Genomic DNA, 25,094 nt, shown 5'->3' with positions numbered 1-25,094 from the left:
GCTTTGTGCGACTATTTTGTGGGGGAAAAGGCAACGGACTTAGGTGGCTCACTGGGTGGGTAACCGGGTGACTGGGTGGCACGATGGCATTGACTGTCAGCAGTCCGATGTCTGCCGCTGCTCTCCTTTTTCCGCCCATAGCCAGGAGCAACTTCCGTTGCAAAAATCGAGCCATGTTGTTTGTAGCGAACGGTTGGTGGGTTGGTGGGGCTGCGGTGTAGGGGAAATTGCGGCAGCTTTGTAATGCGGAAGTTTTGCAAAACCCAAACGGAAATAGAGCAAATATGTTTAAGCTTCTGCTGCAGGTTGAGCTCACATATGTGGCTGAAAGCAGGCAGACGCTCAGGCACACAAGCCAAACAGATTAATGTGCAAAATTTCTGCCAGAAATAATCATCAAATGGCATTAAAGGCAATGCCAAGTACCTATAACTTTATTTCCTCTTACCAGCATTTAATCAATTTATAGCTTTCCAAGCCAACTAGCAATTTCCTTAGAAGAACATGTAAAATCAATTTAAGTCTTCATATGCTTTCAAGTTAAGGAAAATTTTTAAAATTATATTTGTAGGTCTTTAAAGAAGTATCCTTAAAGAAATACGTTTAAAGTGAAAACTGATACATATATATTAACTCCTCTTCCTTTCAATTCACAGACATCGCCACAAAAAGCGACATCGGCACAAAAAACCAAAAATTCTGGTGCAGGACTTGGATACAGAGGTTGTTAAGGTGAGTCATACTCAAAGCAATAAACCACAAATTATATAGTTTAAAATTTATATATACCGCTAGGTGATCGATCCTCATGATCTGTCTCAGCGTGCTCGCTGGACAATAATTGCCACCGCATGTTTGTTACTGCTAATGTGCCTCATGTTGATTGGAGTCACTTTGCGTATGGCACCGATAATCGATGATATGGGTAAGTCCTTTACAGGAATATATATTGCAATTTTTACCCTGAAAAGAAAATGCTATGTCCCATATAAATTACAGTATTTTATATACCCCGCTTGTATTGCAGTACAGTTAGCCATTAAGATTTTAAGCGAACATAACTCTAATGGAACAAGTGATCAGGCCTAGCTTTAGATATAAAAAGCGCCTCGTTATTATCCTTAAATTGCTGGTGTAAAGACATTGTAAATACGCATTACTCGTAGATCCTATATATCTGATATTATACAAATTGATTTTATAATCTGTATTCGATATTGTGTTCAATAGAACCAATCGATAATGATGGCAATCATATTTCTAATGCGTTGCGTATTGTGTTTTGTTTCGTTATATTTCAAATTTAGAATACCTAACGAAATGTAAGTACAATCGCAAAATCAAAAGACCAAAGACTGGTAAGGTATATACATCGGTAGATGATACAATTCTGCAAAGTTGGTAGGCTACACATAATCCTGTGATTTGAAGAATGGAGTTTTGCAGAATGTTCAAAACCAGATTTTGTTTTGGATGTCTTTAAATGTTTGTGTTTTTGGAACCCCTTTTAAGGGACATCCCTGTTTTACTGTTACAAAAGCTTTACTGTTACATTTAAGGGCCATAAAGGGGCTTTATAAAAAGCTCTGGTGGCCCTCAAGCTTGTGTTGCAATTTCAGGATTCAGCTTTAAGTTTGGGACATTTGGCTGCTTTTAAGCTTGAGTTTATTTTCCCGCAACTTGAGCCAGCTTTTCGAGTGTTTTTCGGGGGAGCTTTTGGCTGGCGCTCGTTCTCAATGCCTTTGCAACACACCCCACCCGAAGCGGTACTTTGCCACCCCCTGCTGCGTTTATGTGTGCCATTGTGTTGCATAACAACGCAGTAACGGACGCGGAACTAGGACAGTGTATCACATGTTGCATCTCACACAAACACAGTAACCAAACAACAGCACCCATACCAATACCAACACCAGTCCAACCAAGCTGCCTGGCATTAGTATTGGTTTCTCTGTTTTTGGCATCGAGATTTGCGAACTGCATGATTTGTGTTGCCGTTGTCGTTGCCTTTCCCGTTGATGCTCTATGTGTATGGCCCATCAGACGTCCCCCGTAATTATCAATCATCAATCATGCATGCCTTGGCTCACCTTCATTAGAGTGGAGAGCGATATAATTAGATGTTGATTAGAAGACGCCCATCCCCTTGCAAGTCCGCATCCTTCCGCCGATAATTTTGGATTCCCCCATTGCGATGGCAGTGCAAACTTTTGGCTGAAGGCACTGAAATGTCAACAGGCAGCAGCTGCGACTCCTGCTTCCAGTGCTGGTTATATAGTACCAACTGTCGCTCGCTGGGCTCCCCTAGTGCTTCTGGCCCTTTTCCAAGGAGACGCACTTAATCGGCAGCCACGACGGTGGCAGCACAATGGGGCTCACCGCAGCGTGACAGGGGCTGGTTAAAACTAATTTGTGTGCCGGCACGCCTTGGTACAGTGGACCTAAGACCCCTAGATTGAAGATCCTTAGAAAGCTGGGTATCATATATAAACAGAAGTTAGGAAACTAGTAATGTAAAATCTTTGAGCCAATTAACAATTGTTCAGATCGAACTTTTCATTAAAAAGTTATGAGCAACTGTTGAAAACGCCGATAGATGACGCTCGTGTGCAATATTGAAAACATCTCTTTCGAACTTCCATAAGGCGACTTAAAATTAATGCTTAAAGCTGAGTGTTGCCTTACTAGCATTCAAAATCCTGTGAAAGTCGTTAGTCAGGAAAATATAAAGAACCATAATCAGATTAAGAAACTGTTTTGCAGAGGGGGTGATAATGGCTTCCAGGTAAATGCAACTGCAACTGCGACATAAAAAAGCAAAGGATAGAATAGCATGATGGCCTTCAAGAAAAAGATAGATAGACATAAATACTACTGCCAAGCAAAAAAACGAATCAGCGACCTTGATACACCGAACAGGTGTATATTTCAAGGCGGATAAATATCCAAAAGCACTTTGATTCGCACTTTGATAAGTTTGGCAATATCCCTTGGACAGTAATAGCTTCGGAATCGGGTATCAAAGGTTTAAACCACAGTCCGCGGAAAGGCGCTAACTGCGGCATGCACGAGCGCACTCCTGGCCAAAATGGCGGCTGAGCGCTGCTTCCTGCTCCTGCCTGCTCCAGATGGCCACCCACCCAGGTCGCCCATTTCCTACCGCTTTTCCTGCTGGTGCGTTCATTGTGAGCGCCGAGTGGAAAATGTGGAATGGAATGCTGCTATGCATTTCTTAAACCAAATCAGCGGCCATGACAAAGCAGCTCCGCAATGCCCTGCCCTGTTGTTTGTCTTTGCTTTGTGCTGGCTCTCAAAATAGGCGAAAGGAAAACAGAAACCCACCCTCTCATCCACCCATCCACCTCCTCAGCCAGCTGATGACGTTAAAGGCGCTCTTGACTTCGACCCGGCGAGAAAGTTTTTCCACTATGCACGCAATTTCCTCGGGAGGAACCATAGTTTGTTGCACTGCTGCTGGTCCTTTTCCATGTTTTCGCCGCTCGGATCTTGCAGCTTTGATGCACAGAGACAAAAGCATAATTACTCCATTTACCTACTGCCTTTTGAATTTTCCAGTGTGTTCTTTGTTCATGAATAATGGGTTCTGTGAATCGCTTTACTTTATTAGTAGTTATACAAGTGGTAGGGTATCTTTTATTCAGTGTCTGCGGCACTCAAATCATTCTGCATGGTTCCGGAAAATGAGTTAATATACAAATAGTTTCGCCAAATTGCATTTATTGGTATGTTTTGAATAAATTCTTGTTTTATTATTTAAATATTTTTGGCATATTTATACTATGACCTTCTTGGGTGGGAAATGAGAATATATTTCAATACCATGCTCGCACGATTTAGAGCGATTGTGAATGTTATAATTGTTTTTCTCAGCGTTTTCCCTGGTTTTTTTTTTTTTGGATTTTTTTGCTTTGCTGCTAGTTGGTGTTGTTGTACCGCCCGAGGGAAGCGGTCGCGATGTCATTTTTGGTGGTGCGCGTAGATGCTCCTCTTGCTGTTGTTTCATTACTTTGCTGCATAAAACAAATGCGCATAGTTGCCGTCAGTTATTATCCACTTGCAGCGGCACTTTGTGGCAGCCACCATGTCACCATTTCAGCATTTCGCCAGTTCACGGGGAACACGGAAAACGGCGGGAATCATGGCAACAATGCGCCCCCTTGGCCAGAACGCGTTTTCTTTTGGCTTTGCGAGCGCTGGCTTAATCAACACGACAACGTTACTGCGAGCCACAAAAGGCATTCCAATTGCCCAGGCTCAGTATTCAGTATTCAGGCTCTGGCTCGGGCTCGGTCTCAGGCTCAGGCTCAGTTCCAGGATTCAGCCAAAGGACCTAGCCATGGACAGGCCACGCCCCCTGCTGCCAGCTCCCAGCCCCCTGCCGTCCGCACCCCCAACTCGGCCGCAAGTATTTCTGGGACCAAATTATTTTCATAGCTTTAGCTTAAAAGCTGAAAATTCTGCTGCCCCTCTGGCGCTGGCAAAGAATTAAAAATATTTACAGTATTTCCAAGTGAGCCGCACAAAACAAAGAGTACAGCAAAAAAAAAACAGGAGGAGCTGTGTGTAAAAAACAAAAGGAACGCAGGAAACTTGGACGAGCAGGAGACAAAGGATATGTCATCTCTGTGTGTGAGGGATCCTGTGCGTGTGTGTGTGTGTTTGGTTACCACAAGAGGGGAAAATGGAAAGCATTCCAAACAAATATGATAAACCATAATTCCGCCAGCGACATAGATACATAGCTAGCCGTCGAGATGAGAACTTTTGTCATTTTCATTTTCATTTTCCCCAATTTGAGCACAAACCACAGGCAAATATCGACAGCTCCACAAAGGATAACGCCATGACCAGGGATTAAGACCGCCCCAACTTTTCATGATTAATGACGCTTTGAAAAGTTGGCCATGCTTTCGCCCAGCTTTCGCCTTCGCCTTTCGCCTTTGCCCTTGTCACATTTCCCATTTCCCATTTCCCATTTTCTCGGCGTGCGTTTGTTTTCAGTCAACTGTCGGCAATCGGCAGTCGGCAGTCATCACATCATTTCAAAGCGATTTCCTTAATGATTGCCCATGGTTGTGGGTGGTACTTCCATTTATCCATCCATTTGCCCAGCTGCATAGCTGATTTAATCAGACTCAAGCTGCATTCAAAAGTATTTCAGCAGCATTAAGAGCAATGCGCTTTTTAATAGACCCAAAAACCCAAAACCCTCTTGACTCGCCGACTTAATTGCTTTCCGGCAGAAAAAAAAAGCTAGAAGCGAAACGGCAAAACGGCGAAACCACCAGGCTGTTTTTGGCAAGTTGCCCTGTCTGCAGCCGAAAATTAAATTGGCCATGTTTAAACAGCAAATTTGGACAAAATTAGGCGGGCCTCTGTATAGTTTTCCAAGGGCCGGTGGGTGTGGGTCGTGCCAAAAGGCAGTGGGCTGCCAGGGAATTATTCAAAACTCGGCGGCTGGTCAGTGAAATGAAGCAAAGCCACAGCCGCAGTTATTTGAGGTGTGGGCCCATGACCACGTAATACCCTGCGATAACCGAACCACTGCCCGTAAGTGGGTGGTGCCACAGAGCACATCCACATCCCGGCATCGCGGACGAATCCCTACCAGACCATCGGTCTGAATCCGTAATGAGATGAGTGCTGCACCACGGACAACTTACGCAAATATTTGGCAATTATCTAGTTCGGTTTCGTTCACAAGCCCTGAGCACAGGAAACAGGACTCGTAACATCTCGACGAAACATCCACACCCGGCATTATTATAATGACTGAACATTGCAGCAAATTAGTCAAAACAAAAAGTAGCTGGAGCGAATGAGAATGGCAAAACAGAAATGTAAGCTCCAGGGAATAGAACGAACTAAAGTATACCCTATTTTTCTCTAAAATTCCAGTTGTGTCGTGCCTTTTATGAAGTAAAAAGAACACAATTTTCCATATAAATTTCACCCAGATTTCAGAGAAATCACATTTCCTGTTTTTGTTTGTTTAAAGTAAAAGCCAGACTTCGTTAAATTTTTAATAGACTCCATCGAAATAAGTGGGCTTTAAATGGAAACTTCTGTGATATAAGTCGGAGCCCTGCTTGCGACACCATTCAGAGACCCCATATTAGGACATCAACCATAAATGTTGGCTGCCCATCCTGGTCCACCCGACCCGACCCGACCAGACCAGGACATCTCCTCGAGAAGGGGCGGTAAAGTTGAGTGGCCATCGGGCGTGTCAAAAGACAAACACCAGAATGGCGCGCTGCGGGTCTCTTTGTGTGTGTGGGTGTGTGTGTGTCCTGTCTCTGTTTGCCTGTTTGTCCAAATGCGAGTGTCTTTTAAATACTCATTACAAAATTAATTTGGGGAAAAGTTTTGATAAAAATCCTATTATAAACATAAATAAATAGGCTGGCCAGAAGCAGCGGCAGCGGAGTGCTTTGCGTGGCGGGTCAAAGGACAAAGCAGTGACTGCTGTGCAAACAATTGTGAGTGTGCAAAGTGGAAAAGTGGGCGGGGCCCTTGGTAGTGAAAGGTAGTGGCAAAGTCAAAGTCAAACAATGAGGCAGCCAACTGTAAAGGACGAGGGCTGAGACTTCATTAGTGCTCATCCACAATGTATGCTGGTGTCGTCTTGCTACCCGAATTTCCCCACCTCCTTCCCCCATATGGCCACCGAAATCCTTGCGTTTTCCTCCTTCGTCCTGAAAAGTGCCGAAATGGTTATAAGCCGTTATGGGTTTGCCACTCGCTTGTGGTTTATTCAGCCGCTCAGTCCGCGACTATAGGCATATTCAATATTCATATTTCGCTGAGGCAGGGACATTTATTAACCGAAAAAAAACCACACAAGTACACAGTAAGAAATCTGCACAAAGTCGCTTAAAATATTTTTAAAAATTATTTCTGCAACTGCTTGCATTGTTGTTAATTTAATATCACACGCATATGTGTGTTTCATTATTATTTATTATATATTTTTACAATTGTTATTTGAATACTAAATTCAAGAATACAATTAACTATACTTGTACCTATTGTAACTAAATAATTCAACTATATGCAATTTTTCCTGTCTGCAAACATCGATGTGCCCATAGGTGACAGGTGAATCGGAGGGCGGGACCCATCGTTGTTGGTTAAACTAGAAAGTCTTGTTTCTGTTTGGCCAACGTTCGGCAGAATTTAATCTCAAGCTGAAACCGAAGACATTTTGCCAGTCAACGCTCGAAAATGCCGAGCGAAATTGCTTTGCCCGACCATGCCCCCAAGGTGATTTGCATAGCACAGGTGACGGCGAGGGGCAAGTGGATGGGCGGCGGTGGCAGGTGGACGGGTGGGCGGTGTGCGAATCTCCCGGTTACCGCTATTCAAAACGTGTAGTGTCAGCCAAAGAATGGTGGCATATGGGCGGCTGGTGTGCTGGATTGTTTGAGCATACGCTCAAATTAAAAGACCGAGCAAAAATAGGAAATACAGTTTGAATAATAGACGGCTCACTCTGCCTAGACAAACTTTATGAAAATGTAATAGTGCCCAAGTTAATTGATTTCGAAAGCTTCGTAAAGTGTGCGGCTAAGTAAATGTTATATACAACTTAAAATATTCTACGAACATAGTTTTCTAAGACAAGATACAAAAGACAAGAGGCAGTGTCAAAAGCATCGAATACCAGATACCTGTTACTCCGACTGCTTCATTGCTATTACCGGGGGTTTTCAAAATGTTATTGCATTTAGAGCTGAAGCTATAAATTGTTAGTTAATTAAAGCTTAACATTGTGACCTTATGGACATTTGAGAGATATTCTGCCTAATTTTTAGCAAATTTGTTTTTCCAATTAAACAGCAAAATGATAGCTCCTCTTTCGAGTTATTTTGTCATTATAATATATATGCGATCAGATCGCACGCAATTACGACATTATAAATCTGATTCGAGCGGTTCAAATAATACAGAATTACATTATTAACAAACAAACTGATTTTGCCATTTTGTTCAACGCGATGCTTAATTGCACTGGATTATAATCTCCTGGGAACCGCACTTGGGTTGTTGGGCTATAAAAGACCACATGTGTTGTTAGTTTACAAGTTTCGAATTCAACATGAAGCAGTTCGCATTGTTCAGCATCTTCCTTCTAATTCTGGCTGTGGGTTTGGTAAGAGTTGAAGGGTTTTCAATCATCCACTTGGCCTAACCAGAGGTTTTCCAGGCACAAATGCCGCTGCAGGTGGCCGCCCAGGGCCAAAATGGACAACCGCAGGGACAGCCGCCAAGACCGCCAAATGGCAATGGCAACGGCAACCAGCAGAGTGGACAAGGACAAAACGGGCAGAGCAACTAGAACTAGGATGTTGCTGGGAGGACACACCTCCTGGCCACTTTCCCAGTTACTTAAATAAACACTTTCCTCAGCAAACTAAAAACTTCGTTTCTTGAACCCCTTAAGCTTACAAAGGCAAGCTCGATATTAATGGTCAAAGGGAAGAGTGAAATTCAAGTGTAGAATTTTAAAGCATATTGCAATCGAAGGGAAAACAACATGTCTGACTAGATTTGCCGTCTTAAAGGCTCTAAAAACTTCACCTATCAGTCGAAAATATAGGCCCGCGTTTCTGTTTATGTGACTAAAAAAAAGTGGTATGTTTTACACAAGTTCTTACAGCCATATTGTTTTACAATTGTTATACACTTTTTGTATATTCATTCTCCTCCTGGCTTTGTGTATTCTCACTGCGTCTGGGCCAAGCCGAGTTGGCAAACTTTATTAATAAAGTGCACAAATTATGAGCATGAAACCCACGCCCCGCGCACATGGCCGTAGGTCCATTCCGGCTGATGAGCCAGGAAAGGGGTTACAAAGGCGTTTCAATGCCGGGCTGTTCGGAGCGATGGAAACCTACAAAGCGCAACTTCTTCAGCGACTTGTGTTCTACATTCTGTGAAAATGCAAATGCTTATTACTCGTTGCAAAGGAGCTGCGCCGCCAGGCACTGCATAATTGCATTATGGCTGCCGGAGTCTGGATGCAGCTAACCCTCTGTTCAAAGTCGACGGAGTCTCCATCCCCCTAACAGCCCTTGCAATCCCCGGATAAACACCTTCTAAGCCGCTCTACTTCAGCAACTGCAATGCAGCCATGTGTGAATGCACCTCGGAGACTAACCGAAAAAGTTATGCTATCGCTATCAGTCAAAAAGGATACATACTATATGTACATATATGTACATATTTATGTATGTATGTGGAGTCTCCCAGGAAAGGGAAGCACTGCAAATGGCCATTATTATCCCTTATGTTACATTAAACTAAATTCTCCTAGTCCTCTTGTTAATTATGATTAGTAGCAACAAATGAAATTTAAATTTTAGCCCTAGAAGTAGTGTTACAAATGTCATAAAATAGAAAATATGTTTTAGAATTTTACAATACTTAAAGTAGGACTCCATAAACTAGGATTTAGTGCTTAAATCAGTGTATTTTGTTAATAGCAAGTTGCTAATGCACGCAAATTTCATTTGAGCTGATACAAATCAATCTGTTGTTTAGTGTAAGCTGCATGATTTGCATAACCATCCTAAATATAAATCAAATGTTAAGTTTTTTTGCTGTGTGCCAAAAAAAACGCAGCCGTCCCAAATCAGCAAAGCACAGCAATGCGAAGCGAAGCGCATTCCCTTTGTTCGATGGCAAAGTAATACATATCTCGTCATATATAATTTCCGCTGCGAAGGATATCCAATGTTCGGGAACGAGGACGCACCTCATCATCGTCATCGGGACGGAAGCTTCCTTGGGAATCGGCGGCGCGGCGTGGCGGAGCAGTAGACCCACTCGTTGGGCGTAGGCGAGCAAAACAAACGCAGCTTTCACTCGAAGCTCCAAGTCTCAATGCCAGCAAGAGCAATACGTGACGCCACAGGACGAGTGAGTTGCGCTCGAAATTGAGATTTTCGAGGGCCAGGAGCAGCAAGGATGCTGTGGCTCCAACATGTTGCTTCCCGAGCCCAGGACACGACCGCGAACACGGCCCGAACCACGAACCTCGAGGCACGACGCACGCCGCACGAGTCACGAAGCTGCGACGCGAGTCCTGCGTGCCGAGCCGAAGGACGAGCTTGCCGAGCAGTGCGATGGCCGAGCGATTCGAGCCACGAACTGATAAAGCCGCAGCTTCTCTGCTGGTCTACAGGCTAGCCACTCGGTCAGTTGAACATTTTCCATGCTGTGATCAAGTTGTCTTTTCCTTTGAGCGCCGAGCGCTGTGCACGCCTGGGACTTGGAACGTTTCGAAATCGGGCTGACAGTCATTTAGAAAGTATTCGAGAAAATATTCGAAAGTTAAAGCGCTAAATATATGTTTAGAATTCCCGACTTAAGCCACCAGTTTAGTGTGTGTACTCTCGAGCAGCAAGTGCGTGAATCGGTGGCGGCCAAGTGCAAATGGTTAGCGGATTGTCGTGGCGAAATAGGCGTGGCAGCTTGGTGGGTGCGGCTGTCCTCAGCAAGTGCAACATGCACTTGTTGTTCTGCTCCCCCGCAGTTGTTGCAACATGAGCAACATTCACGTCTGGCTGCCACTTTCGCACGATAATTGGTTTTCGATTGCTTGCCCTCGGCTGGCTGCCAAAATAGTTGATGGTGGTCTAGTATCGAGTTTCGAACTTAAGTGCTCATGGTTTTATTGCAGCAAACAAACCAAATATACAAGACACAAAAATGTTGAAACGACGGACTGACTTACATGCATTTTATTAGTAAATAACAAATACAACCGAATAAAACCAAAACAAAAAACCCAATATCATTACAACCGAAAACACCAACGGAAAAAAACAGCCGCAAACATTTTTGTAAAACAAATGATTAAAAAGGTTTCGCCAGCAAAGAAAAACAAGCAAAAACCAACAAGCGCGTGGAAATCGAATGCTGAAAATCGCCCATGAAACGCATAAATAAATAAACTATGCTCAAACGAAATTAATTAAAAAAGAATGGAAAATCAAATCAGGCAAGATAATTAAAACAGTAAGCGCGCACACGGCAAATAAGGCAACGGCAATATCCTGCCGCAAAAATTGAAAATATCCTGTAAGACGGCTGGGAAAAAGGACGAGCCCCACGAACAGAAAGGAAAATGAGGTCGACGAAGGCGAACCCAAAGGCCGGAGTGGATCCCAAAATTGTAATGTACACAAGAAAAACAAAACCGATTTGCAAAATAATTGAATTCGCATCATAAAGTACACTTTTTCAAATCCACATCCAATAAGCACAGTACACACAATAAATATATATGTACACAAAAGAAAACACCAGCTCATGCGACATTGCAACAAGAAAATGGCAGACTCATCCGAGCGGATTCTCAGTGCCGAAGAAAAGTCATTTTTCAAACATTTCCCGCCCATTGCTCTGCGATTTTCTTGTCGCGCGTCGCCTCTAAACAATTTCACATTCACAATGGCATTTGCAATTTCCATGTCATCAGCATTCGCCTTCACTCCGAAAAATCGCCCCTTAACTACCCGTCTAAATGTTGTATAATCACAATACCATTTTTATCTGTGCATCTCAGCCTCTCTAGTTGCCAGGATTCGCCCAAATGAGTCGAGTCAAGACCCCCTTGAAAAAATTGCTCGTTATAAAGTGCTTAAAAAATTTTGTTGGGGCTAGAAACCCATTTTAAGCCTATTGATTTAGCCTCATTTGATTGCGTATCGAGATGGTTTTTCGCATTGGTAATATTTGATTGCTGTGATTTAGACGCCAAGGGCTCGTGTCTAATGAATTATAATTTAATTATGCATAAGGTAATTGCAATTTGGGCGGGTTCATTAATTATTGTATTTTGTTGCGAATGACGGATAATGATAGCCATGCTGATTATTTAATGGCATTCCAGGAAGACGACGAAAAACATTTTCCGTTTTTAATTACCATTTGCAACGCTCTCTGCTCCTCCTGAAATTTCAATTTTGATATGCTTTTAAGTGCAGAACGTTCTTTCGGGAGTGCAAATATGTTGATTGATTTCTGGACAGAATTTTCCATTTCCAAATATGTGCAAAATTTGTGTTTAACCAATCGTTTCCATGTGTGCTTGCAAATATTTATGTGTTTGTTAAATTTTTATATTATTTTTACTCTTTTCTTGCAATTTTATTTATTTTATTTGAATTACATTTAAAATTAAATCATATAATCGTGTGAATAAATGTCCGGAAAAATAAAAAACGAATAATGTTTCTGAATGATTCATTAGACGTATAATTTTAACAACTAATTAGCCTATTATGTTCCTATGCCATATATGAAATCATTTTAGATTAGAATTCACGATTTCTGGTCGAGTTCAACATTAATATTTTATCTCGCCAAAATATTATGACCATTATTCGCTTGAACCCGCTTGCACTCGTTGAAAGTTTGTTATACATTTATGTTTTATTTTAATTTTGCTGCTGAAAATCCCATCGAAATCCCGGCAAATAAAGTCGAATCCTCTGCCCGCACATAAGTGCGCCATATAATTTGCATAAGTGCTTGTCATGCATGTGGCATCCACATCCACATCCTCGCAAGGGAGCCGCTGCAAGCCAAATGTTCAAATGGGTCACACAAAGTCCCATAAAAGTGGGTTAGGGACGGGTGGACGTAAATCAAAGTTTCCAAACTGAGCTGAGGAGACGAAAATAGCGAGTGAGAGAAGCGATTGGGAAGTGGGAGACTCGTCTCGTCTCGAGGGGAAAACAAGTCGATTTGGACAATGTCCAAATCTGTGGCAATTATGTGGGTAAAAACAGTCAATAAAACATTGCTGCTGTTTGCCCCAATGGCTCAGCTCGATTGCCGCATTGGTGGCATTTGAAATTAAATTTAACCAAATAAACAAGAAATTAGGGGGCGTGTTTTAATTAGCCAAATCCCCGTTTAGTCCCGGAGTTGGAGTGCCCTCGTTTGGCTTTTGGCGCAATTCGTTGTTAGTTCCAGTCACGTTTCATTGTTTACTCGCTGTATGTGTGCCGCCAGCCCGTATTAATTAATGCATAGAAATGTGTATTTAAGCATATTTTAAATATTAATTAATGTAATTTCTATTAAAACCAGCTATCTCCCCGGCAGCCCTTCGCCGACCCCTCGCCGTTGAAAAAACCTTTCAACAAGCCGCACAATTTTAATTAGAAAAGTTTCATCAAGGCCCTGCACAGCCGCCTTGTATGCTTAACCGAAAAATATGATATACATTATACATATATATACAGATGGAAATATAGCTTTGGCAAACACAAGCCCGATTAAAGTGGGACATTTTTTGTGCTTCCTATTTTCCGGTGGCCAAAGAGGTGGAATTACCGTGAAAACGGCCGGGTTTTTCCATTTAATTTGAATTAGCATTTGTGTTCGAAAATTTGAATTTCCACTTTGGGTGAATTAAATAAGTGTTTGGCCACTTTTCCGCTTTGCGAACTTGATTTAAGCTTTAAAATACTAATAGTTTCTCACTTTTTAGTTTTTTTTCGCATTTCAGGGAATTCATTTTGAAATTGGAAAATCAATTTTGTTGTAAAACTTTGGGTTAGATTGCAAACGCAAACCATAAGCCCTGGAGTACTGCTTGCGGGAAACTGCCAGCTGGCCACCATTTTTTTTACAAAGATAAAACTGCATTAGGACATTTAAGTTTGCATTGCCATTGGAATTTGTAGTTTGCATATCAATTTACTTTGCATAAACGTTTGCTCACTGCGCGACAGCTTTAAGGACCTTTTTGTTCGATTATTAGCCATTCGCCCCGTGGCACTGCCCACACAATACACCGCAACAACTGCAAAATACAAAAAAAAGCAGTGCAGCGAAAGTGCTGCCAGCACTTTTATCTCTGCCCCACCGCCCACAGCCGCCTGCCACGCCCACTTTTGCTGCTGCCACTGATGCTGATGGAATTATTGTGTGCTCAACGAACCGCAAACAAAATCTGTGCTCGCTCCTGTTCGTTTTTGTTCACATTTTTAATACACATAAAATGGTGATTTTTTTCACCACTATTTTCAGCTTGTGGCTCTTGGCCATCCGCTCTTATCTTGGCCACAATTTGCTGTAAAGTTATACCGCCCAGCTAGCTGGCTAGCTGTGGCAGGTTAATGCTCGAATTTTGTTGGCTGTTTGGGCCGCAGGTGCGTAATGGCCAGGAGCGATTCGCGCTTATTAATCGCTGCTCATTTGTTTTTTCGGAGTCGAGCCAAAGATGCTGACCAACGCAGTCCAATAAATCAAATGTCAGAGACAAAAATTAATTATGCCCGCAATAGCGGTGTCGTAATTTGTTACATAATCCGAGGTGCCTGGCTACCACGCCCGCACAATTTGTCACAGCTTTTTTGGTAACACGGTGCGGCACGGAGTCCGGAGTACTGCGTCCATTTTGCATGTGCAAAATACCGAGTTGCCAAATTTAATAAAACAAATTCCGTGCAAGCGACTTAGCCTCCGACTAAATTCGAATCTCGGCAGCAGCAGCAAGCCAGAAATTCCGTAGCAGGCAACATTCCGCCGGCCACGAAGGATAAGGGCACAGGGTTCTTAGAGGTCCGCATTCCACCTGATCCTGATCCCGAAGCCCCGAAACTAGCTCAAGACCTGGGCTGAGTCGGAAAAGGAGCCCGAACCCGGGGGCCATTGGCTGGCAAGCAGCATGGTGCACATAGTTCGAGTAGCTATTTTTCAGCAACTTGTTCCCCACCTGAGCGATGCTGCTTGCTGCCAGCTCCTGCTGATGTTGCATACTTTCATACTTTCATACTAACAAATTCCTACGACTCCGACTACCTGGCGTACACATCTATATATATGTACATACAAGTACCCATATGCACATCCACACACGGCTGACGCATGAGCTGGCTTTGCTAGCTGCCTTTGTGGAATGCGCTCATGAATTTCATATGCTCCCCATCTGCCTGCAGTGGCATCAACCAGGGGCAGATCCCTTTGGGGCAGCAGAGCCCGTCGAAAACATGCTCGTCCAAATGGCAACTGATTGGAGTTGAGCTGTGGAAGTTTGGAACGTTTACCCATGAATATTTCCAAATAAATGTACTCGACTGTTTAAGATTATTGATTGATTATGAAATTATGATGATTTCAGTTTATTAAGAGGATTTGATTTGGTGGCTTAACGCTCGAAAGTCCTAAGCAATGCCAAAAATGAGCCCGCTGTTCTGATAACCTGCAAGATATAATATCTTAAGTATGCCACACTAATTCAAAACTAGAAACCCACCCAAAGCAGCAGTGGCAAGTCCACATCGAACATGAATCCAAAAATCTTAGCTGGTCGCTGCGCCCGCATGATCACCATTTGCCAGAGTCTTCTTTTCTTGGGCGTCATTTCTGGCCAATTGCACTTACCATAAACGGCGTGTGCGATTGCCAAACTCTGCTGCTTGAGATACTCGCCTCCGTAGCAATACGAACTCAGTTGGATGATGATGGCCACCAGGAAGGTGGCTCTAAATGGCACCTGAGCACTCCAGCCACTCCTGCTGAAGCGAAAGGCCAGCATGCAGAGTTGCAGGTAACTGAGCATGTATTTCACGAAGACGATCTCCCCGAAAATCGAACTTAGTTCCTTGGACAAATCCAGAGCTATACGATGACGACTAACAAATTCGGTCAGGCGAGAGTCTCCTCCATCCAGATGCTTCTCTTCGAGAACCAGCTCCAGTAGTTGGAACTGAATCACCACATTGTGAGTCAGCCAGGAGAACAGGGTGTCCGTTGCAATGGCCAACCAGGCGGCAGCTGCCACGCCCAGAACGCCCCAAACGTAGATGGGCCAATAAAAGTGGGGATTTCGCTCGTCCAGCCAGAAGTTGAACTCCATGGGCGTGGTCGGGGTAAATACACCCGTCTCCACATATCCCCACAGGCCAAGCAACATGGGCGCTATGGCCGAGGCACAAATCACTCCGTAGGCGGCATTTCTAAAGGATCTGGCGACATACCTGTCCAGTTGGTTTTCCCTCTCGATCATCTCCAGGTGATTGGGCGTGGCACTGGCCGCCTGGTTTAGCTCATGCAAACGATGAATCAACGATCCAATGCGCCTTCGTTTCGCCATCATGACCAGAAACTTGAAGGTGCTCTGAGATCCTTGCATAAACACCGCAAAGTTGTCCGTGAGGCGGGTCAGGTCGGAGAGATCCTGCAGGGCATAGACTACCATGGGCCAGTTGTGAGAGACCAAGGACAGGACGAGTATGCCGGCCCAAATGGGATGTTTTAGACTCAGTTGCGGATTACTGGGATCGAATCCAACTATTTCCAGAGCTCTCCTCTGGACGGCAAAGTAGCTGGCGTCCATGTTGGGCTTTCAACCCGGTTCCGTTGTTGCACCAACTTTTATAGAAGCCACTGGGGGGAAAAAAAGCTAAGTGGATGCCGTTGCCGCCCCTGAAATTGTGCCTGAAATATTTATTTCATCCGTTAACAGGCTACGTGACACGGTTACCACTACCACTGGCTGTGCTGTTTTGATTGGAAATTTTCCCATTTCCATTTTGGGGGGCGTAAATGTCGTATTAACAAATAAATACCCAACACGAGTGGGAGTGTTGCGACACGTTGTTTACCTATTTGTTTACATTCTATTTGGTTAACTATCTATTTATTTTCACTTTAACATTTAAATGCCCGCCTGGACAATTGCATGTACTTATATGACCGCAAGGGATATGATTATGGACAAGTTGTGATAGATATAATTTTTTCTGTAGCCTTGACATTTGAGCCCCTTGACAAAGGGGCTAGAGCAAATTCTCCCTCATGCCTGGCATTTTTTAAATTGCTTTTAAATTTGTGTATTTTGTCCCAAAAAGTTGGCGTAAAAATTCCCTGTAAATACACCAAAATGAAATTAATTTTTGGGCTCGCCGAAAAATCCTTTTTTGTCCCAATTTGTTTGCCCTTCGGGAGGAAAATGTCGGGACCCATTTGGTCCGCACTTTATTCGCGAGTAATTCAATTACGTTGGAAATCAACAAGTAAATCTGCTTTCGAAATTTATCGCGGGGACTAGACCAAATCGAGTGAAATAGCCATTTGCCAGGCCATATTATCTCCAACCGTTTTTTTCCCCCGATTTGCATTTTGGGTTCTTTGCTTTTGGGTCGCCGGCTTAATGTCACCTTAACTGCTCTTAATTAATCTCGAGTGGGTGAGCCCCATAAAGACCTTTTCCTGGAATTTTAATAACCATCATTTGCATTTTCCCCATCCAACCGAAGGATATTCGTAGCTGACTTGTTCAAAGTTGCGGCTACAAAAGTTATGCAACTTTATTTAGAGCAAGCTATGCATGTTGGCCTCCGGCCAATTGTGAAAACAAAGAGTTATGGTTGGAAAACATGTTCAGTAATTAATTAAATTTACACTTGCCGGTTTTTTATTTAAATTTCATAGAGTCTGAGTCGTCATTGCATTCGCACGTTTTCACATGTTCGCCCGTTTGCATATCAAATTGATATTTTATGCAAAATATTTACCGAAAAGCCACAAAAGCAATAATGCCAGCGGCTGTGTGCGAAAGAGAGGGTCAGGATGCGCGAAAGAGAGAGCTACAATGAGAGTGAGAAAGAAAAAAAAAAGAAAGAAAAATGGGGAAAACGGAGAAGGGCACACCTGCTGCTCGATAATTTTGACGTCGGTCCGGCTTTTGGACTCCTCAGCAATTTGCTTACCATCTGTCTCTTTCTCCTCAAACATCTCTGCCTCTCTTTCGCACACCATGCGCCCGTCTCTCTCGCTCCGCTGAGGTTTTCGTGTCTTTTGCGGCTTTGTTTATTTCATTGCCTTCATGTAAGCGAAGGTGTGTGCCTGTGTGTGTGCATGTGCGACTCCTTTGTGTGTCACCCATTTTGGAGGTTTTTTATGAGCTTGTGGCGAACCGTAAAAAAACCGTCTTCCAAATGGAGTGGCATGCCAGGCTTAACCAGCTTGCCGAGCTCTTCCCTGCCAGACCCCAGTTGCCCCCATCTCGTCTTCTTTTGTTCAGTATAAGGAACTAGCAAAATGTTCCACATCATGTTGCTCATTTGTTGCCCTATCAGCGGGAGTTTTCAGGGGTATAGATAGGGTGTACGAAGCTGCGAGATACCAACGAGATTACCAAAGAAACCATAGGGAAAATATTTTATTTAATACGACTCTTTGATCCTTTTGCTGTTTATCATTAGGTTGTTTATTTGAACACAAGCCCCCCACAGACAAGTTAGCAAGATGGTGAGTTAATAACTTTTGAGAAAAGTAAGATATTAGCCCTTTAATTTATAGTTATGGTTTATAATATTAAAATATGCATGTTTAAAATCAATATTTAAAATGTGTTAGTAAATGCGATTCAAGGGTATCTGTGCCTCGAGTGCACTTAATGGCCATTCCTTCGACGAGGATGCGTCCTGAGTACTAGCAATTTTTCAGCCACATTACACAGCTTCTCTTGTCCGGCTGAAAATAGAGAATGTAACTAAGTTAGAAAGGGAGCACTGGATGCAGTTAGAGAGGGACAGGTTGAGGTACATCGAGTGTGTGTTCCACATGAGCAGCGAAGGAATTGAATAAAGTTAGCATGCCGCCGCAGGGAATGAGCCACTCCCAACCTGCGTGGAAGTATGCTGTATGCTGGGATGGTGGGGCAAAAGCATCAATAAAAAATTAATAGAAAAACATTCAATGAACGTGGCACAAAGGCGCCAAAGGGCCACCGGCAGATATCCCGTTCCCAATCGGTTCGTGCCCGTGCCCGTGCTCGACTGCAACGCTGATGAACAAGCCATCCTGTGTTCGGAAATCACAGGTAATGTGGTTTTACGAGCGCCGTGAGACAGGTGAATCCTGCCGAAACCCCTGCCCCTGCCCCCATCCCGCTGATAAATGCAGCCCCGACTTGCTCGTGAGCCTGACAGCGTACAGGGCATACAAAGCATGCTAATAAAAACATATACTACGTCATCTACATGCTCATGGTGGTGTGGGTTTTGTAAGCGGATGTGCAACACTTTTTTGTATAGCCCGGCAGGCAGCCAACCGTTGATTATACTAAACTTGTTTACTTATGCTGCTGCTAGTACATGTGTGTGTGAGCTCGGAAAAGTGCAAATTTCAGCATAACCAAGCATCCTCGACGACCAAACTCGCTGTGCCTGTGTAAATTTTGGCTTAGCCACGCGGGCGTTAAGCAGCAGCAAGAGCAAAGCAAGCAGTGGTCCAGAAGGATGTTGGGAAGGGCTTTGGAAGGGGGATTGGAAGGGGTTGGGAAGGGGTTTGGAATGGGGTTACTACTGCGAAAGGAAGGGCTGAAAGCTGATGGAGAGAAGGGGATGTAGAAACGGGCGAGTGAGAAGCTGCTATTACCAAGTGCAAAGTGTGGCTCAGTGTGATGAATGACGCCAAAAAATTTGATGGTACCCGATTAACATAATGATTTGCATACGTTTAGCGTGTCCTTGCAACACGAACATCTCACAAAGTGTCGAAGAAAGCTCCCCAAACGAAGGAAGAGTATCGTCTTGATTGATGCCCAAGTGGGTGGCGGAAGGAGGTGGGAAACGTCAATGTTGCATTCCAAGCAGATGCAGCGCATTTCGAAAAAGGAGACGTAAAGAAGCGTGTGAAGGTCCTTGTAATATCCCAAATAAGAAGACTTTACTCGTTGAGTTTTTGTAAGAAACTGCTTTTATTTGGAAATATCTTCGGTTTAAATAGGTGACATGAGAATCGCATCTTAAAGTAAATGGCCTACGCAGAGGCCTAAGTAAATAGTCCCCGCCTTATCGAGGTCCCACGCTCGGGCACATCTGCCTATCTTGAGCGGCGAGGACCTTATCTGTGGTCTCCCACTAAGGGACTATTTTAGGAGGCGGGGAACGATCTCAAGTGACTGACTCATGTGGTGTGCACATGTTTTTGAGCAATGCACCCATGTCGCCTTAGATAACAAAATCCTAAATATAATTTATCGCTCTCGATTCATTTACATAAGATATGAACGGAGCCCAAAATTGTAAGTCTTTAAATATATTCGTGTTCATGTGTGAACATTCTGCCAAAGGGCCAGCAAAGCTGAGATGTACATTAGTATATTAGTTGCATTTATAACAGTAGTGGACTGTATTTATTTGATATATGTTCATTTATTTTGCAACTAAGATTTCAATGGGCCTAGTTTTTCTGGCTTTTAATTTTATTGGATTACAATTATGGTTTATATTATTTTTAATTCAACAATTTGTACTCAATTAACTTATTTTAAACATTTTGCTTTTTCTATGTAGAAGTACATTTTCTATTAAACAACGATATAGTGGACTGTATATTTTTATTTGTTATATTATTTTATTGTTTATTTACTATTGATATTTATAGTACTGGCAACGGACCTGCAAAGGTTATTGCTTGCATTCTTTGTTGCACAGCACATTTCCGTATGAAATATATTATTAATACTATCATTAGTATTAAAGCAATAATTAAACCAGCATGTCCGGAAATATGATGGAAATGTAAATCTTTCAATTTTTGATGGTTCTCTTTCATAAATTTAATTTCATTATTCAATCGTTCAAATTCCTCAGTATGATTTAATATTGATAGTTTCAGCGGATCCCAAATAATCTTCGGCACTTCACTAACTTCTCCTATATAAGGTGTTGATAATAATTCTTCACTTTCGGACTGAATGTTATGGTGGGCAACTAGAATTTTATCGTCGGTTCTTGCCGTACAATATGGCGCAATGCTTAAAACTCCTTGCTGAGGCAAATCAAACAATTCAATTTGAGAGCCAGTACATTGCAGACGGACTTTTGAATTCGCAGGAACCTTACCTGAGAATATTTGTATTTAGCCTACCGTGATTAATATCAATCAACAGGCTTATAATGCCTGCTTGAATTTTTTCGCCTTCTTCAATCAATGAGTGTAGCTGTTTCGTAATCATAAAGAATTTTATTGATTCCTTATAAACATAATAATTTTCTTTAAGAACTTCTGTCATGTTCTCAATTCTTATTTGCATACTTCTAAAATTGGAGTTAACATCTTCTGTTGTTCTCTTTAATAGATTAGAAGTTGAATCAACCACAGATGTTTGTTTTTGAATTAGTTTATCAAGGTTGTTCTGGTTATCTAACAAATTCTTCATATTTTCTTCTAATTGCTCTCTATCATCTTCATCCATTATACCAAATAAAATATGATACAAGGAACCCATAAATTCGAAAGGAGCACGCTTGCTTCTAGATCTAGACTGCATCATAAACAATTTATTGTTTTCTTCAAGTTCCGATAACTGACTTTGCATATTATCTAAGACTAGACTACATTGCTCTTCAAAGCTATGAAGTCTTTCGCAAACTTTCCTCATACTTTGTATAAGCGCATTACCCTTTGTTAACATTTTAAAATATGGATCCATTTTATAATAGATAACCAAATTCCAAGAAGTACTCACAATCTCAACATCTCCTAGCGGGTCTAGATATATTGCTGAGGTTTTATTTATTTTGTCTATAGAATATCTTGGTGCTATATCTTTAGGTAATGCGCTAGAAACTTGACAACTTAACACAAACAACAACATTGCCATAATGATTCCGATCTTGGACATTCCCGATGTCGCTCTAGTTCGTCTTTTTGGCTCTTGGTCAGCCTCATTTTTGTCAACAGACTTTATTCCTTCCAAGGGACAAATTTTAGTAATGGGTCTAGTGATATATCCTTCCTGCATCTTTACTTTAGCCACTCGGACCTTATCATCATTCCCCTTATGCACCTTTTCCACCTTTCCTAAAGGCCATCTTGCAGGATGACAATTCTCATCCTTCAATAAAACTATTTGCCCTTCTTCTATATTAGGAATTTCCTTTTTCCATTTATTCCTTTGCTGGAGCGTATGCAAATATTCACTTTTCCACTTAACCCAGAAATCTTTCTTCATTTTTTGGATAAGTCTCCACCTATCCAAATTTCCGATTTTTTCATCTTCCATTGGTTCGACTATTTCTAAAGGTGGTCTTCCAATTAAAAAATGACCTGGTGTTAAAACTTCTTGTTGGTCCTTCTCACTAACTATAGTGTATAATGGCCTTGAATTTAAGCATGCTTCTATTTGACATAAAAGAGTTGACATTTCTTCGTAAGTCAAAATAGTGTCGCCGATTATACGCTTTAAATGGTATTTCATTGACTTAACTCCAGCTTCCCAAATACCTCCGAAGTGAGGTCCTGCCGGGGGAATAAAATGCCAATCAATCCTGTCCTTTTCAAGCTGCGCTGCAATCGTTATATTTTCTTGTATTGCATTAAATAACTCTTGATCTAATTTTCTTGCAGCTCCTACAAAATTTGTTCCGTTGTCTGAATAGATATTGGAACATTTTCCCCGTCTAGCAATAAATCTTCTGAGTGCTGCTAAAAATGCGTCTGAAGTTAGATCGCTTACCATTTCTAAGTGTATGGCTTTGGTGGCCATGCAAACGAATACAGCAACGTATCCTTTAAATGTTTTTTGGCCACGATTTTTTGAACATTTAACATAATAAGGACCTGCGTAATCTATTCCAGTATTAAGAAACGGGAATGTCATCGTCACTCTATATTTTGGCAAGTTACCCATTATTTGCTGAGCTGTATTTTGTTTATACCTTGCACACGTTACACATTCTCTTAAATACTTTTTCAACGAATTTTTCAACCCGAAAATCCAATACTTTCTTTGGATATAGTTTCGCATTAGGTTTATCCCTCCATGCAATGTTTCCTTATGAGCATTTTTTATTAATAAGCTTGTTAGGTGGCATTTTTCTAAAATGATTGGATGTTTAACATTAAATTCTGCATTGGAATTTTGCAATCTTCCTCCAACTCTTAGAACCCCATCCTTGTCCAAAAATGGATTCAATGACAATATTTTATTATTTGTCTTGATTTCCTTTTTGATTTTAAGGCACTTTATCTCTTGCCTAAACTGGTATTCTTGTTGTTTCTTAATAACAATTGTTTCCGCTATTCTTATCTCCTTTACTGAAATAATTGATGAATAGGCTTTATTTCTTGTTTTCATCTGCACGAATCTATTTATGTATGCTATTATACGTATAAGTTTTTCTATACTGGAATACCTTTCTATTAATTCGTAAATAGGATCATCTATTTTGTCATTTAATACCGTATTTATTAAGACAGGTTCTTCTACAGACTGCTGCCGAGGCCAAAGTTCTTTTGGGTCTGCTAGCCATTTCGGACCTTTCCACCAAAAATCACAGTTGATCAACTGGTTAGAATCCACTCCCCTGGATGCTAAATCTGCTGGATTATCCTCTGACTTAACATGATTCCATTCAGTATTTTTTAATTTCCGAATGTCATCCGTTCTTCTTTTTATAAATTTGATCTTACTTTGACCACTGTTAATCCATGCTAAGGTAATCGTGGAATCACTCCAAGCATAGATCTCCATTATATTGTCAATTGATCCTTTTAGTCTTTGGATTAATTCACTAAGCAGGTGAGCTGCACACAGCTCGAGTTTGGGAATTGTCTTCCTATTTTTTATAGGGTTGACTCTACTTTTGCTAGCTATTATATTAACATGAGGTCCTACTTTAGCATAGACTACTGCAGCATATGCTTTTTCGGAGGCGTCCGCAAATCCGTGAATCTGAATGACTGAAGAACTGTTTGAATTAATCCACCTTGGGATTCGAATATTCTCTAACAATAATAAATTTTCTTTATATTTTTCCCAATAATTTTTATCTTCTATGGATAATTCCTGATCCCATTCACTTTTATTTATCCAAAGTTTTTGAATAAAAAGTTTTCCTGAAACCGTGACTGGTGCCAACCATCCTAACGGATCAAATATTTTTGCTAGCGTTGATAACACAACGCGCTTATTTATATTTTTTGATTCATCATTACAATTTACGCTGAACTTAAATAAATCATTTTGAGGTTCCCATTTTAGTCCTAAAGTTTTAACACATTCATTTTCGATAATATTGAGAACCTTATTGTCCCCTGTGTCCTCCACAGTGGTTAATATTTTGGAATTGTTGGAAATCCATTTCCTTAAGTTGAATCCAACTTTCTGCAATTCATGGAGAATTAATGTTATTAATTTATTAGCTTCTTCTACCGAATCAGCTCCAGTCATTAGGTCATCCATATAGAAATCATTCCTAATTATTGCACTAATAACTTGGTTTTTACATTTATCTGCAATATCTACCAGAACCCTGGTAGCCAAATATGGTGCAGATGCAGTTCCGTAAGTGACTGTGGTTAATTTATATGTTTTAATTTTTTCTTTTGGAGAATTTCTCCATAAAATATATTGATATTTTTGATCATTATTATCTATTTTAATTTGTCGGTACATCTTTTCAATGTCTGCCGAAACAACAAATTCCCATTTTCTCCATTTAATAATAATGTCAAAAATATCTTTTTGAACTCGTGGCCCAACCCACATTATGTCGTTCAAACTTTTGTTATTCGTAGTTTTTGCTGAAGCATCAAAAACTACTCTCAATTTGGTCGTAAGGCTTGAATCTCTAATCACTGCCTGGTGCGGTAAAAAATATTTGCCTTCATCACTCACTTCAATCATGTGTCCTAAATCCATGTATTCATTCATGAATTTAGTGTAGTCAACCTTAAGTTTTTCATTTCTTTTTAGTTTTTTCTCCAGATTCATGTAACGAGCTATCGCTTGTTTCTTTGAATCTCCTAAGGTGACATCCTCCTTGAATGGAATTGACACAATGTATCGCCCATCTGAATCTTTTTTTGTCGTTTTGATAAATTTATTTTCACAGATTTCAGACTCGATATCATCTTTTTCCTCTTCTTCCACTTCCCAGTAGCGATCCAACTCTTTTATTTCTATTGTTGTGGCTACAATGGTTTCCTTTCCTTTGGATTTTTTACATCCAGAAACCATCCACCCGAAATCAGTCTTTTGCCCAAGGAGACCGTCCATTTTTATAACTCCATTTTGCAGAATGTGAGTA

At 41.6% G+C, this 25,094-nt stretch overlaps 3 protein-coding genes across 3 annotated transcripts in view; 2 read left to right on the top strand and 1 right to left on the bottom strand.

Annotated features, from left to right (window-relative positions):
* LOC117135686 (pneumococcal serine-rich repeat protein) overlaps nucleotides 1-25,094 on the top strand; it is a 78,231-nt gene that overhangs the window by 17,120 nt on the left and 36,017 nt on the right. The window contains exons 6-7 of the mRNA XM_033296088.1: nucleotides 657-732; nucleotides 796-925. Of these exons, the coding sequence (XP_033151979.1) occupies nucleotides 657-732; nucleotides 796-925 (206 nt within the window). The remainder of the gene's footprint in view (nucleotides 1-656; nucleotides 733-795; nucleotides 926-25,094) is intronic.
* On the top strand, nucleotides 8,120-8,444 carry LOC117135689. Its single transcript, XM_033296090.1, has 2 exons — nucleotides 8,120-8,176; nucleotides 8,231-8,444. Exons 1-2 carry the CDS (start codon nucleotides 8,123-8,125, stop codon nucleotides 8,360-8,362), a joined length of 186 nt encoding a protein of 61 aa, XP_033151981.1. The 5' UTR covers nucleotides 8,120-8,122; the 3' UTR covers nucleotides 8,363-8,444.
* LOC117135688 (odorant receptor 45a) lies at nucleotides 15,194-16,384 on the bottom strand. The gene is made up of 2 exons (XM_033296089.1): nucleotides 15,302-16,384; nucleotides 15,194-15,247 (listed from the first exon to the last, which is right to left on the bottom strand). The coding sequence occupies exons 1-2, from the start codon at nucleotides 16,382-16,384 to the stop codon at nucleotides 15,194-15,196; spliced, it is 1,137 nt and encodes a 378-aa protein (XP_033151980.1).

Source organism: Drosophila mauritiana, chromosome 2R (assembly GCF_004382145.1).
Source record: "Drosophila mauritiana strain mau12 chromosome 2R, ASM438214v1, whole genome shotgun sequence".
Classification (NCBI taxonomy): Eukaryota; Metazoa; Arthropoda; class Insecta; order Diptera; family Drosophilidae; genus Drosophila; species Drosophila mauritiana.
This window is presented reverse-complemented; position numbering and strand designations above follow the sequence as displayed.